This window comes from Caretta caretta, chromosome 10 (genome assembly GCF_965140235.1).
Source record: "Caretta caretta isolate rCarCar2 chromosome 10, rCarCar1.hap1, whole genome shotgun sequence".
In the NCBI taxonomy this organism is placed as follows: Eukaryota; Metazoa; Chordata; order Testudines; family Cheloniidae; genus Caretta; species Caretta caretta.
Window position 1 is genome coordinate 49,325,336 of NC_134215.1, and position 12,051 is coordinate 49,337,386.

Here is a 12,051-nt window from a genome sequence, read left to right on the forward strand (position 1 = left end):
GGAAAAGGAGCTGAAGAGGTCCGGGGGTAAGACAAGATGGAAGATGACCAAGAAAAGAGACAGGGAAAAAATTGGTGGGAGAATCCCAAGGAAGAGAGAAAAATGAGGGTGGATGAGAAACAAAGAAAGGACCTGCTCGGTTGACTCAGTTGGGTGACAGGGGGATGACAGGCAAGTCTTTACCTACAGCTTGCCCTATTAATGATGCTGTATGACTATTAAATTTTAATGGTCTTCAAGGGGTTTTCAACAGTTGTTACTTCTTCAGGTGCATGAAAGGGGAGCTACACTTGAAAGAGGGCAGCTATCCAGCCCTCTTCTCCTTTCAGCACCAGGGCCCCTTCACACAGAGCTAATACACTTGGGCTGAAGAGGATGAAGAGCTCCCATTAGTTCTATGATTGTCTGACAAACAAGGTAAAGACTGAGCATTCTCCCCCACTCTGCTCTGAGCATCATTTTCATAGAAAACCAAATTACAGCCCAGCATGGCATTCTAAAATACAGACTCCTCAAACTGTGAACCCACCATTCAAATGAGCAACTGAGGAAATGAACGTGTTGCCAATATGGACTGCTTACGAGTTTTGGTGACTAATGTGGAGTTGACAAAGTCTCTCAGACAAGAAGGCAATGGTGGTAAGATTTCTCTCATTAACATGCAGTTAAAATTCAATCAGAATGGATTCAATGTTGAACAGTTTTAATGAAGCAAATGTCAAGCAAGCATATCATCTTCTTAAACAAAGAAAGTCTAAAAGTTTAATTGCAAAAACACTTGTACAGAAAACTTGGCATTTCAACAATTCCAAACACATTAATCCAGAAAATGGACTCCATTTTAATATGTTTTTGTTAACATGTCTCAGAGCAAAGAAAATGTCTGACCCTGCTCCTCCCCTCACCACCCACTTAATTTTTTTTGTCAGCCAACACACTGAAAAATGTAAACTGAAGTGACACTCATGAAAAACACTGAAAAGACAAAATTCATTTTTCACTGGGTAAATCAGTGCAGATTTGAAGCTTCTTAATGAGACAAAACATCATCTATAATATTGTTGGAGAGCAAGAACTCAAACCATACCCCCCCTCCCCCATCCCAGCTGCTTCAAAACGGGTCATGTCATCACATCTCTCTTCCTCTATGTTGGGGAAAAGGGAAAGATTTGTCAGTCAGCATGCAGCTAACGGTAAGTACCCGCTTGACTCTCCCATCCAAGAACAGGCATGCTTTGCCCAACACAGAGATAGATTGGCAATGTGCCAGGAGCTGATGGCTACATCTGATTTGTGTAAGACAGGGCAGCTTGCAGCCATCCACACCTTAAATATGGACCCAAAGTGGATCAAGCCCTCGCATCACATGCTGAGACCTTAAGTCTCCATGGAGTGTATCTCTGTATTAAAGAGAGTTACCATTGACTGATTTGTTAGAACTCTGTGGGCCCAGGTTTTGGCTGTGGACTGCACTTAGGCTACTCCCACTTCAATACAGCAGTCAATTGCCACTATTACTAAATGGTGTGAGACGGAGGTGCTTTTTCCTGAGATGCTATTTATCTACAGGATGTCCTCCCACAACCCCTTCTTCACTACAGAACTCAGAACTAGTTCATGCTAACATCACCTGGTCTTGCCCAGTGTTCCCTCTGATTTTCCCACCCATGTGCGGAATTTTGTTACGTGCACCAATATGGAGGTGATGTAACACACATCACTTTCATATTGGTGCACCTAACAAAATTCACGTGGTGGGGTTGGGACTTTTCGGCATATGGGAGGAGGCTCAGGGCTAGGGCATAGGATTGGGGTGCAGGCATGTGAGGGCTCTGGCTGGGGGTGCGGGCTCTGGGGTGGGGCGGGGGATGATGGGTTTGGGGTGCAGGAGGGTGCTCCAGGGCTACAGTGGGGAGAGAGGACTCCTCCCAGCTCTCTCTCCCTGCAGCAGCACCTGGGCTGAGGGGGAGAGGTACCTCTCCCTGCCATGGCAACTCTGGGGCTGGGGCTGCAGGATAGGTGCCCCTCCCCCCGGCCCCAGCAGATCTGGGCCACTCCTGGGTCCGGGCCAAGCTGCACTGCCACGGCCATGCCTGGGCCCGATCTGGCTGCGGTTGGGTCTGGGCCGCCCCGGCTGCGGCAGGTCTCCGGGAGGGTTCTCCGAGCGCCTGCGCAGCGCTAAATAGGATGCTTTGAGGCTGCGCAGCTTACAGGGAACTTAGGTCTTGCCTATGTTAAGGAAAAAGAAAGTCAGTGCCCCAAGTTGCAGCTCTTGTGAGTGAAGTCTTGAAAAATGATGAGAGAGAAGACAAAAACGAGTCCCTCCGTGAAGGAAGACTCGAGCTTACACTCCTTGCTGTTTGGCAGCAGTGAAGGTAGCAGCTGCAAGGCAAGGGGTGAGTGAGCCCCTGTCACAGAAGGCATTGACTTGGAGGTGGCTTCAAGCAAGTGTGAAATCTGTGCAGCGTGCACTAAAGAGTGGAAAAGGAAGAACTACTTTTTAATCTTCAAATATAAAATTGGGCAGATGCTTACATTGCAGATTCGTGAAACTGTTCTTGCTTGCATCAGCATGGCAAGGTAATAAAAGCATTCCCAGTTCATGACAGGAAAAGTCCCAAGATTTTCTGAAGGAAGAATAGGAAGGTGGCATGTAGAACAGAGAGTATGGTTGAACCATCATAATAAAGCCCAAGGGTATTCAAGAAGTTCTCAACTAAAGCCTGAACTAATAATTTGACAGGACCCCAAGGGCTGCAAATAATTTGCATAAGACAATGCAGACAGTAGATGTCTTCATCTCTGACAAGCAGGTGAGGTGCAACTCAAAGAAACTATAGATCTCAGCACGCAAAAAGACACTTGCCATGAATAAAAGGCCATTCAAATCAAGCAGGAACATCCCATGCAGAAAGCGGTAGTCTCCAGAAGATGCACTTTTGTATTAAAGGTGAGGGTAGCCGTGAGCTGCACTACGGAATTCTGTGTGCCACAATTTGCTCACCTTTGCTAAAGATGCTCTCTGCTGTTACACTTCATTGCAGGCCCCTTTTATAAAAATGGTTCCTTAGTGCTACAACAGCAGATGGACAGAGGGAAATGGAATTCCCCTGCCCGTTTCTCTTTGTGGTGGAGAGATGACTTGGAACAGAATATCATTCGCTCAAGCAGGCTGCAGCTCACATCATATTAGACAAAGCAACATATCAGAGGACAGAAAAGCGACATGTTTTATTTTAGTCTAAAATATAGTTTTGCACTTTTCCTGCTGGCTGAGAGAAGCCAGCCTTTCACTTTCTCTTTTGATTACCGCTGACCTTTTCAGCAGTAAAATGCTGCACCAGCCATTTTCAATAGATAGGAACAGTGGAGTCTTGCTGAGAAGCAGGACACTCATGCAGCAGAGATGCTTGGAAAGAGTAGCTGGGAGGGGGAAAAGAGAGAGCCCTTCCCTCAGGGTCGCACAGTCATGAAGCGCCAGCCACAGCCAATACCAACAGGAAGGAACCTCATGTTGTACGAGATGCAGCCTAGCACATAAAAGAGAAGCTTGCATTGAAGACACGACAGGCGGGGCAGGATGGTGCAGTAAGGAAGGCTGTATCTGTCATAGCAAAGAATCCAGGTGTTGCTATACAGTGCAGCGAACATCAGTTAACAGGAAAAGGACAAAAGGAGAACTGGAAGGGGAGAAGGAAACCCCACAGAAAGGATGAAGAGATACAAAGCAACATAACATTTCAAAGTTCTATTACCATAACACAAAGGCTGCCTCCACTACACAGATTGGAAGTAGATTCACCTCCATTCTTGTCCAGTCCACAGAGTGTGTGGGTATCCCCCCATCCAGCTAAAATGATGGAAAACTGATGATTGTACAGTAGTTACATGCTCTGAAAGCTTTACACGGAGGACAGTTCAAATGTTTAGTGGCTGGTGCCTGTGGCTTCATAGGAGCTTTTAATTCATTAAATAGTTTGCCCCATAGGCAAGCTGCTTAGGCAGGGACCAGGACAGATCCTGAAGTCTTGCCTCCCACCTCCAGTCTGTTTCCATCATGGCTTTTCATTCCTCACTGGCTGAATCACTTTTGTAAGACACCCCTGGGCCAGGAGACCTGCAGATGAAACAGAAACAAATGTTAGATGTTTAGACCAGTCTGTCAAAATAAACAGGACGTTGTGAAGAGATTTTTGGAGGGTTAATTTGAAGGGACCATATTAAAGTACACTCGATAGCTGGCAAGCCTACAGAGAAAGAAGCTTATCAAGTGGCTTGGACAACTGTCCACTGAGAAACCAGAATATGATTCTTTATAAGAGTTATCAGGGAGTCAGCTCAGAGTTACCTCTGAAAATCACCTCTGAATCTGTGTTTCAGCCCAAACAATTGTTTTGAAATAAACTATTTTCCCCATATATGTACGTATCTTTGGGGCACAGACTGTCTACTGCTCTGTGTCTGTACAATGCCCACACTAAGGGCCCCATTCTTAGTTGGTCCCTAGGCACTACTATAATAAACATTAATAATAATAATCATACAATGTAACTCCCTAGGCTCCTGGGGTTCTGTGTGCCTGTAACTCTGGTAGTGGCACACTGTGCCTGGGAGGAAAGGGGAGCCGAGGCAGACTCGGAGTCGGCAAGGCAACCAAGAGGGAGAGAGGAGAGCCACTATGCATAGGGCCCTACAAATTCATGGCCATGAAAAACATGTCACTGACCATGAAATCTGATATTTTGTGTACTTTTACCCTATACTATAGAGATTTCATGCGGAAGACCAGCGTTTCTCAAACTGGGGGCCCTGATCCAAAAGGGGACCATGGGGGTGGTGAGGTGTTAGAAGGGTATTGTAGGGCGTGGTCGCGGTATTGCCACTCTTACTTCTGCGCTGCCTTCAGAGCTGGGTGGCTGGAGAGCAGCGGTTGCTGGCCGAGGACTCAGCTCTGAAGGCAGCAGCACAGAAGTAAGGGTGACAATACCATACCACGCCACCCTTACTTCTGCGCTGCTGCTGGCAGCGGTGCGGCCTTCAGAACTGGGCTCCCAGCCAGCAGCCGCCACTCTCTGGCTTCCCAGCTCTGAAGGCAGCGCCGCAGCCAGCAGCACAGAAGTAAGGGTGGCAGTACCGAGACTGCCCTACAATAACCTTGCAACCCCCCTACAACCCCCTTTTGGGTCAGGAGCCCGACAGCTACAACACTGAAATTTGAGATAAAAATATCTGAAATCATGAAATTTATGATTTTTAAAATCCTATGACCATAAAATTGACCAAAATGGACCATGAATTTGGTAAGGTCTTAACTATGTAGAATGCCAGGAGCCCAGTTGGCTTGGGGGAAGATAGTATGCGGTCTGCTTGGAGGAGGGGGCAGAGTGAAATGATTGGCCCAGGAAGCTGAGTTAGCCTTACCAACAGGGAGTGAGCTGCCATCCCTTGAACAGGACTGGCTGTGTGAGGTGCTGGTGAGTCTCAGGCATGCATGCAGGGTTCCCCCAAGAATTGACCTCTGGGGATCTGAAAGCAACATCCCTCAGTTTGGGCCTTTCCCTCTCCAAGGTGACTCCCAGTTTGTAGAGTTTTGTTGGGAAAATTCCCCTCAGCCAAGCTGAGTTAGCCCTTTAGCTCCCCAGGGAAAATCAGTCACCACATGGCACCACCACTGGTCTGGCTGCTAGTCCAGGGCTGGCGCCGGCTGAGAGTGCATCTGAGCACTAGGGTAGGAGACTAAAAAGTTTGGATTTTTAGTATAGCTTTGTAACCTGCACCTTGAGCCCTGCACCCCTTTGCAAAGGGGAAATCCTGAGTCCAGAAGCAGCCTGACTCCTGCATAAAGAGGACGCTTGATAGCAGCGATCATCAGCCCTTCTGCAGTAATTGAGGAGTCCAGAGTCATCTCTGGACCTGAGGATCATTTGCAGAGTTGTGAGGGCACCATCCTTTAGTTAGCTAGTCAGAGAGATTGTTTAGGAGATCCTCCTACTCCTTGAGCTGTGCCCTCAAGCCAGTGGGTAAGAGTTGGGGATTTTATTACCTAATGTCTATTAAACCTGTGGAGGGACATACCAACTTAACCAACTTGTGAGTCTTTGGGGCTATACTGAACCCAGTCAGCCAAGTTGCTAACTGTTGCACAGAAGATATTGTGGTCACAAGTCACCAAGGGCCCCTACAAAGTACGCATACCAACTGGATGCTAATTTTTATGTTTGCTATATCAGGTCACGTGACTGGGGGAATTCATGGGTATTATCAGGGTGGGCACAAGTGTCCCTGAGAATAGTGTTCTACCCTGTTATGTTATACTTATCTCCTGTTTAATATAATTACTGTGTTGAATATATTGTATGTATATATGTGTGTGTGTGTGTGTGTGAGATTTCTTGGGAGTCTGCAACTATCTGGCAAGTAAGTGGAGGTTACCCTGTGGTTAGAATTTTCCTCCCAAGCTTCCCTGATCATCCTGCCAGGAAGAGGCGGGGGCTACGTGGGGTGGGATGGAGGCACCTCCAAATACATTCATATTGGAAGAAAATAAATAAGTTACACCCTACTGAGTGGGAGGCAGGATCCAGAAGAACCCAGGCCTGTCCATCAAAAGCCGCAAGGAGATGAGAGCTAAAGGAGGTAACTGGGTGGATAGGGGGCATTACAATGATATTTCTATATATATAAAGTGTACCTCTATATTTTAGTATTCTGTTTGGTGTTTCTGTTTTTCAGTGCTGTGTAATACAGCCATTTGTTAGGTACTTTAGCTATTCGAAATCAGCTTAGCTCTTTGAGTACCGTATTTTTGAAGAATACCATAATTGTAAAAGCAAATAGGTTTCTGATCATCAGTTTTATTTTTAAATATGCCTCTGAGCACCTAGCAATCTATCTGGCTGATACACATTCTTTTGAGAGAATACTTATACTGTAAATTCAGACTAAAAAAGGGAAGATGGTGCTGACAATCTACCAATGGTAGACTCTTACTAAGTTCTCTCACCTTCTCCTATTTTAAGGTTCTTACTTTTGTTTACAAGTCCTATCTTCTCTTAAGCGTGAACCCACTTACACAAACACCCATCCCCTGCCCCCAGCTTCCCTCATAAGCTCCTGTCACTGGATGTGACAGTATCAAGTGCATGTCAGGATAATTAATTGTATCATGAGGGCTTGGAACATCAGGCCCAGTTGTCTGTACACATTTGTATAATGAAGCCAGGCCATTATTAATTACATTTTTTTAATTGCCTTATCTACTATTTTTGTAGGGATGGATTGTCTTTTTAACCATAATTGGGAAGGAGGAATTCTGGAGCAAAATCATTTTTTCCAAACAGCTCAAAGCTGAATCCAGTTTTTCCAAGAACAAAATATTTACATCTCGAAACCACAGAAAATGCCAGTGACTCCTAGAAAATAAGAATCCTCTGAGGCTTCCCATGACAGCTGGGACCCAAAGCATCCAGCAGAAACTGCCTAGATTTGAGTAACCTTGAGATAGGTTATGGTGCTTTAAAGAGAAAACATCTGTCTCAAGGACTGGGGTGCCCTTCCAACACCTGACTGATGGGAGACCACTTTACCAGTTATTCCATTTTGTCACAAGTTCTCTCATCCCCCTCCAATCCCCAATTCTCTTTTTCTGTTGAGCCAACAAGAGTGCTAATTGAAAACACTGTGTGAAAATTAGAAGGCTGATGAGCTACTGAAAATCCCAGACCTAGATCCACAAGCTGTTCCCTTTCATAAATAGAAGCAGTAATGCCATTTCTTTATTCTGCTGGGAGCTCAGTCATCTCTTAGAACTACAGTCCGTTCCATCTGGCTACCCACTGGAAGGACAATGAGCTTTTAGCTTAAGCCACTCTGTAATGGGGAACATGTAATTAATTGCACTGTGCAATATCACAAAAGGTCACGACCAGGAAGGATGAAGACTCCTGCCTTTATATTTGCAGATGAACCCCATTTCATAACACATTAAGTCAGAATTTTAGTTGCATTTATACATGCCATTCATAGCGCAGAATATGCTGGGATGTACTGTACATATTCCAAAAAAATCCAGGCCTGCGTACTTACAGCAACAAAAGCAGGTAAAAGATTCAAGCCCAGGATATTCAGATCCAAATTGCAACATTATAATCCTGTTGTTGCCCCACAAAGTATGGTAATCTGTATATAGCATGGGGAGGTGTATTATAGTGCAAAGGCTGGGTAGTTTTGTTTGCTTGCTATTCATCAAGTCTCTTATTAAGGCTTTTCTAGATGGTGAGCAGCAAAGCAAAATTTGCAGAATCGTGATCTCTGAAATACTAAATGCATATGATAAAGATGTATTGGATCATTAAACCTCAGTAAATGCTATGGGTGGCCTGACCCAGTTATATCTTGCTTAAGTTATCTGTATACCTGGAGGTCCAAAAGAACACAACATGTAACCAATTTGACAATTTCTGCGTGCTACAGACTTGCTAAGTGTCCATAGCAAAACTGGAAGCTGTTTTAACTTTAGGAATTGGGATTAGCTGGTGAACAGCCCTTTGCTGATAACAGGATTTCTCAATGACTACCAAAACTAGCAAACACTTACTGCAGAATTCTTCAGATTCATCATGCTCGACAGAGAAATCTTCTTCACCATTATCATCTACCACAGTATCTTTAGTCAGTACATCATGCATGCAAAGGAATGTTCCTCCTTCTCTGTTCTACTCCAGACTTTAGCAGTCTTATTCATCTGATACATCAACCAAGATGTCGAACAATCCTGCGATATACCAAGCACTTAAGTCTCCCTTAGAAATCAGGGAGCTTTTCAAAGCCATGAATGGGAGTAAAAACACCCAACTTCCATTGAAAATGGTTGAGCATCTCACTGCTCTTTGTGCCTTTGAAAATTTCCCCTCATTTATTTCCAGGCTTGGTGCAGAGGATGTGGTGTAGGTGCTGGTAAGCAAACCAGTCTGAGCAAGGGGGTGCTTACCCAAGTCACTAGCGATCAAGCCGGTTTACAACCTCTCGGACCGTGGCTATGAGATTCTCATTCTCCTGTGGGTTAGCCAGAATAATACTGTGCAGTCTGTTCATGTATGAGTCAATGGTGTCCATTGTGGGGGTCTCCCCACTGCCTACAGTAAATATAGTGCAAGCAAAAAAAAAAAGCCACAGAATATTTAGATAACTACAGCAGTATCAAACATTACCGTTCTAAGGACGGTTTGCATAAAGGCGAAAACATATTGCACACAGTTAGACCCAAAAGAAATGTAACTGAAATAAAGCATAAATCTTTAGCAACAAAAGATTTAGCAACTCAAAGGTATTTAGGTGCCTAACTTCCATTGATTTCAGTGGAATTTAGGAGCCTAAATAACTGTGAGGATCAGGGCCAAAGTGATCATATGGCAAGGGTACACAGCAGTACTGTTCTCTTTGTCTGCACCTGTAAAAGACCCTCTGGGACTAACAGCCTCCTCCCACAAAAAAGAGAAGAAAAAAACCCCAATTGCAGAGAGTAATTATATTAAAAAGTTACAAAACTGGGAGACAGTGCCATTAACTCTAGCCCTCATCCTGCATCCACTGTCAGGCTCTAACTTGCAGCACAGGAAAAGTTTAAAAACAGACCTGCAGTCTAGAATTACTAAACCAGGCCACGGAAAGTAAATTCACAGAAACCAGTGACATACAACTAAAAGAGAAGTTGGACTTAAGCAGTGGTAGAGAAGCCCCATAAAGAAATGGGGATTACCTGGTAGTGGCACTCCTGCAAAGCTGCTGGTGAGTGCTTGCCGTAAGGTCTCCAGATGCTGCTGCAGCACTGTGTTCCGGCTGCGCTCCTGGATCACATCCACCTCCAACTTCTCCACAGCAGTGCGCATACTCTCCACGTGTTTCTGCAGGGCAGCATTCCTCTCCTCAAACTCCATGTTGGATTTACGCAGCTGGCGCAGCTCTGCTTCCCGTGCTGTGAACACACCCAAAAAAGGTATGAAATAACTGTAGAAAGTAGTCCTGTGGATGATGAAGCAAAATGTTCAGGGATGTCCACTCAGCGGAGGATGATTAAAAAACCAGTGCTATTTTGGGCTACATATGAAGAAGCATGACACCACAGAACAGCGAGTTGATAATGCCTAGAATTCTGAAGTCAATTCTGAATTCAATTTAATACCAGAGATATTGACAAATTAGAGTGAGTTCAGAGCAGAGGAACAAAAATGAATAGAGGGATTGATTGAGGAAGGAAGATTGAAAGAACTACTCTGAATACTTTCAGCACACTATAGATCAGCAATATAGTGGCAAGGGGGCTAGAGACCAGCAACTGACTACAAGTATTAGCAAGGTGTACATTTTAGGTGCCTGAAGGTGACAGCTATTAGAGTATGGAATAATCTCCCAAGGGAACTAGCAGAAACCCCATCACTTGAGACATATGAATCTATGAATATAAAATTAAACCCTACAGCAATGGAGAATATATTGTAGAACAATTTTGGCTGGAGTCATAGACTAGTTGGCCCAAAGAGACTTTCTCTTGTCTAACTTCTGTGGCTACAAATTAAAATGTTGCTAACTAGCCCACATTATCTGCTCAACAATTTCAAATATTTCCTCATTCTAACAGCAACTGCAACTAGGAAAGACTGGGGAAATAGCATCTATATGAGCTTGCCTACAGCTTGTACACCAGCACCATTCTCCACAGAGAATCCTGTTGGAAGAGGGAAGGCCTGGAGTAGCAGCTGTCTGCTCATCCATTATAGTCCTGAGAGATACTGTAACCTTACTAACACACTGAGCCACCTGACTTCACTCTTTATGTAAAGCACTTTCTCCCATCTCAGCCAGGCTGACATCCCTGTGGCAGGGCTGGTGAAAACACTGCATGAGTTTAATTCACCTTTGCTGTGATTCAGGAACTCTTCTGTGAAGATTGGGATATCAAAAACAGACCTCTCCTTTGTGTCTGCTTCTTTCTGCAGATAGAAAGTGACATACAGTTAAATACTGATAATTCTCAACTGCTAATAAAAGAAGTGACAGATCTATCAAGAAAACAAGAAGAAGGATGGAGATGATTCCAGGAAGCCCCTTTCTCTAAAGAAGCTATTGGTCAAATCAAGCACTGAACTGGAGATGACAGGGACTCCCATCCCTAGAAAGGCATTTGAGAGGTATAAGGGACGTGGGTGTTTGACAAATATAGATCACATGGTTCAGATATTTCATATAACCTGCCACCTAATTGTTTTGCCTTAATGAAACTGCACATTACACAAGGCTTCAATACTTTCATAGCTATTCTTGTGAATTCATCCACCTCTCCAAATTACCATACTTCAGAACAAGCCTCTACAGTAAGACAAGTTGGCAGATAAAGTAGATGATAGTTATGGTAAGTTTCACAGCTCTGTTTTTGACCATCAGTGCCAAGATACCCAGCCACTAGTTAGAGAACAGGGAAAGGAGCTGAGAATAGAAAAGGGAGAACCTTGCAATGGGTCTCACAGTTCCTTGTTTGTGTCTGTTAGGGATTGCAGAAGGTGCAGAGGTGACATATTCTGCCTCAGAAATAAATACAGGAGCTACACAATACTTTAAATGAGCCATATTTTTGCCAAGCAACTATTATTCACACAGTTTTTTTACCATGGGTGAAAATAGACAGACACAATGGTATAGAATTTTTGCAAATTGACAAAGGGAAATATTGCTTTTGACAAGCAAGGGTGAGGTGGCTTGTTTTTCATTTTCTGGGGGGAGAGAGAGGAAAAGGGAAGGGTGTTTGTGTGTGCTTTTTAAAAAACAAACATCTGCTCCATAGCACTCTTCCGGGTTCCTGATTATAGTGGAACTCATGCAGATCTCCATCATTGAGGGAATGACTTCAGTCATTCAGGTTTCTACCCTTTGCATGCTGCAAAGCCAAGCTCTGCAAGGGCAAGGTTCGTAAATCCACAACTGTACAGGGCATTGATTGTTTTCTCCCAGATTATGGGCACAGGAGTTATCAGAACTACTGCAGGAACCATGACCTGG

At 44.4% G+C, this 12,051-nt stretch overlaps 1 protein-coding gene across 5 annotated transcripts in view; it reads right to left on the reverse strand.

The window, feature by feature from the left end:
* Window positions 1–686: 686 nt before the first annotated feature.
* HMG20A (high mobility group 20A) overlaps window positions 687–12,051 on the reverse strand; it is a 71,245-nt gene continuing 59,880 nt past the window's right edge. For all 5 annotated transcript variants that reach the window (XM_048866568.2, XM_048866567.2, XM_048866570.2 and 2 more), the window contains 4 exons: window positions 10,913–10,988; window positions 9,758–9,973; window positions 8,990–9,134; window positions 687–4,117 (listed from right to left, as the gene is read on the reverse strand). In XM_048866568.2, the coding sequence (XP_048722525.1) occupies window positions 8,998–9,134; window positions 9,758–9,973; window positions 10,913–10,988 (429 nt within the window). In that variant the 3' untranslated portion in view covers window positions 687–4,117; window positions 8,990–8,997. The remainder of the gene's footprint in view (window positions 4,118–8,989; window positions 9,135–9,757; window positions 9,974–10,912; window positions 10,989–12,051) is intronic.